Below are 3,527 nucleotides of genomic sequence, written 5' to 3'. Positions count from 1 at the left end.
GTAAAAAATAAAGATGAATGAATACAAACTAATTGTTGGCATCAAAACATGACTCTGCTGATCTATTAGTTACAATTTATGTGGTAGAAATTTGGTTGTGTATGATGCATATTATGTTTTGTTTTTTAATGGTCATGGATGATACACATTATATGTAAAACTACAATTAGAACACTGTGTATTTTGACATCTATTGTCGTTTATATAAAGGTATTTAAGTAAGTCTTGAGGTTTATCTGCTGTAGACCTACTTGAGAAACTGAAACCCTTTCTTGTACTCGGCCAGTACTTGCTGATCTCCAAGTAAAGGAAAAAGAACAAACCCTTCCCTACCGAGGAGTAGGGTTTCAACAGAAAAATGGTTGCGAAACGCTCCAAACCTTCCGCAGAAGACGTCACCCAGGCGGATGACGTTTCACACGACCTCCATACAAAAGCTACGCTCGCGTTACGCACGGGAACAGTCCGTCTTCTTTCTTCCCAGTTGCGATAGCAAAGCGTCGCTGTTTACTGAGCATTTAAAAAAACACCCAAAAAACCTGTGTGGAGCTACGACAGCTTTTTAGTATTTATTTTTCATTCATCTTTATTTTTTTACTACTTAGTTGACAAGAAAACAATCGTGCTGACGTTCCTTTTGTAAAGGTAAGACGTGTCGGTGTTTCCCTTCTCCTTGTAGCTAGCTAACGTTAGCTTAGCCACCAGTCGAGGATAGGAAGTTCATCGAGGTTATGTAAATTGGAAAGCGGAAAAATACCGATGGGTTTTCTTGTTCTGTTTCTGTTGGCCTTATGAAGCATGTCAGATTGTTCTCTACTGGTTTAATAAACAGGACAAACTGGCCGCTAYCCGTTTTTGTAGCTATTAAATTGGCGTCGAGAACAAAACCCCCCAAGATGTCGCTGTGCCGACATCCGGTGTTTGAACAAAGACCTCAGAAAGCCAGCTGATGGTACTTCCTCCTCGAAATTTGGTTTTGTCCGATATTTTATATTCGAGTGCGGATTTCAGTGCGTTAACGAATAAATAATGTTAAAATACATGTTTTAAACCAAATCGTTACAGAACATTTAAACAATAAATAGCAGGAAACTGTTATCTGTGTATTTGAGTGTTCATCGGCTAAGACGAGTCTAAGGTACAGAGTGATCCAGAGCTGTATTTTAAAAAATAATAAATATTTTTATATAATAACAAAAGCCGGAACTGTCGTAAATAAAAACAGAAATCATTCTTGTCAAGGCCTTTGGTATGGACATTTCGGACATCTTTTTTGCTGCGTCTAGAGAGATATTACTTAATGTRGTTGCCTAGATTAGGTAATCGCTGTTTATCTCTGTGTTTAGGCGTATTGGGAAATACGTGGGGTTTCGTTTCGTCTCAGTTTACGATAAAATATTATTTTAACAGGAAACTGGGATTAGTTGCAATCCAGTTTCGTGCTATGTTAGCATGTTAGCTCGCTCGCTACCTCACACGTGTCGACGTTCGTGCGCTCTGATTTTTGCTTTAAAGCCCCTAAACTGAATAAAAGTAAAGCGTGGTCAATTACTTGGACCTCATGTGAAGAATTAATGTTTCGCAGTGCTTCTTTTGTGCTTTTAAGTGTTTTGCTGATTTTAGTGCTTTCTGTTTCCGTCGCAGGTCGTGTTTTCCAGCCCCATATTTGAACTTAATTCTTTTCAGACATTTTTTGTCAAGCCGCCAAAGTGGAGAGTGTCGTCGCACCAGGGGGACCTTCTCGTTTCAGGTATTCATCAGTACCACTTTGRAGTCAGAATACACCCCCTCCCATCTCCTTTATCTTTCAGAGGGTTTACCACAACTAGTCATCCTTCATGTCACTTTGTCCTCTGCATCCTCTGTCCTCACTCTCTCCTCTCTAACTGTAGCCATATATCTCCTCTTTGTTAGTGCTCCCCTCAATTCGCTGTGCCAAATGCATTAAAGTTCATATTTCTATAATGTAAATTATTTTTATTTGTCTTTCAGTGTGGGGGGAGGAGGTGGGGGTGCACCTCAGCACTGTCCCAAGACTGTCTGCAACAGGTAATTTTCCAAATCATTTACTGGAGCACATTGGCACCAAAGTCCATTCTATTCCCTGTTTTCCTGAAACTGTTGATTAGGCAACACTGACTGAAGTTGTGTTTTAACAGCGAGTTCCTGGGGAAAACCCCAGGTTCTGGCGTTCAGAGATGGGTTCCTTCTCGAAGCACTAAACGAGATGTCAACTCCTCCAGTGAGAAAGGAGAACACGATGCAACKTTCAGGAAAGTGAGAGGGTAAGTTTGTTATTAAGTGATTTAATACTGAAGGAATCTTGATTAATGACATGCAGCAACATTTGGAGTAATTCATTGTTTTGAAAATGACATTAGGGAGACGTCACATTTTAAATCCTCTTTTGGATCTGCTCTGCTCACGTCATTTCTGAAAYTTTGCATCTTATATATAATTTTGTAAATGGTTGGTTAATGTATCGAGTATTTTACTGAAACCTGTCCGTTCGTTGCTCCTTAAAGCTTGATAATTGTTTTTGTGTCTCTTTCTTTATTAGCATACTTAACAAGTTGACACCTGAAAAGTTTGACAAACTCTGCCTGGAACTCCTCAATGTGGGTGTGGAATCAAAACTGGTCTTAAAGGGAACAGTCTTACTGGTGAGTATTACCTGTCCTACAGTAGTATTTTTGTGTTTGATTGAATGTTTTTGTTTAATTTGGTTTCATTTCATCTCTAGATTGTGGACAAAGCCCTTGAAGAACCCAAGTATAGCCAACTTTATGCACAACTATGTCTTCGCTTGGCAGAGGATGCTCCAAACTTTGAACCTCCATCAGAAAATCAAGCAGCGAGCAAGCAAAATACAGTAAGCTTTCTTAAAACCTTAAAGTGCTTGCATCGACTTGGTATGTGTCTGTGTTAAAGTTAAAAAATTTTTGTTGTTGTTTTTGCCAGACCTTCAGAAGGCTTCTGATCTCCAAGCTTCAAGATGAATTTGAGAACCGTGCCAGGAATGTGGATGGTGAGTATATTCCATATTTTCCACCACTTGCTAATTACAGCCTTTATTTGTGTAACATTTTAATTTACTTTTTTTTCTGTAGTCTTTGACAAACATGACAACCCACTCACCTCTGAGGAGGAGGAGCAGCGTTCTATTGCCAAGTTCAAGATGCTGGGAAACATCAAATTTATCGGTGAACTTGGCAAACTCAATCTCATCCATGAGTCAATTCTCCACAAGTGCATCAAAACAGTAAGTTCTGTTAAATGTTTTTTTGTTTGTTTATTTTCCTTTTTTTTTAAGTTTGGTATATTCATGAATCTTGTGTTATTTTTTTAAAGCAAGGAATAAATTAAATCTTTTTATTTTCAGCTTTTGGAGAAGAAAAAGCGAGTTCAACTTAAGGATATGGGTGAGGACTTGGAATGCCTCTGTCAGATAATGAAAACTGTGGGACCCAAACTTGATCATACAAAGGCTAAGGTGAGTACATGAAAACAAATAGCTAAATCTGTGG

General features: G+C 38.6%; 1 protein-coding gene across 1 annotated transcript in view; it reads left to right on the top strand.

Moving 5' to 3' along the window:
* Positions 1 to 407: 407 nt before the first annotated feature.
* eif4g2a (eukaryotic translation initiation factor 4, gamma 2a) overlaps positions 408 to 3,527 on the top strand; it is a 7,385-nt gene continuing 4,265 nt past the window's right edge. The window contains 10 exon segments of the mRNA XM_014025746.1: positions 408 to 463; positions 1,645 to 1,686; positions 1,688 to 1,750; positions 1,993 to 2,049; positions 2,160 to 2,285; positions 2,561 to 2,663; positions 2,744 to 2,872; positions 2,962 to 3,028; positions 3,111 to 3,262; positions 3,383 to 3,493. Of these exon segments, the coding sequence (XP_013881200.1) occupies positions 408 to 463; positions 1,645 to 1,686; positions 1,688 to 1,750; positions 1,993 to 2,049; positions 2,160 to 2,285; positions 2,561 to 2,663; positions 2,744 to 2,872; positions 2,962 to 3,028; positions 3,111 to 3,262; positions 3,383 to 3,493 (906 nt within the window).

Source organism: Austrofundulus limnaeus, unplaced genomic scaffold (assembly GCF_001266775.1).
Source record: "Austrofundulus limnaeus strain Quisiro unplaced genomic scaffold, Austrofundulus_limnaeus-1.0 Scaffold5, whole genome shotgun sequence".
Classification (NCBI taxonomy): Eukaryota; Metazoa; Chordata; class Actinopteri; order Cyprinodontiformes; family Rivulidae; genus Austrofundulus; species Austrofundulus limnaeus.
The sequence above is the reverse complement of the archived record's forward strand: the minus strand, read 5'-3'. Positions and strand labels throughout refer to the sequence as shown.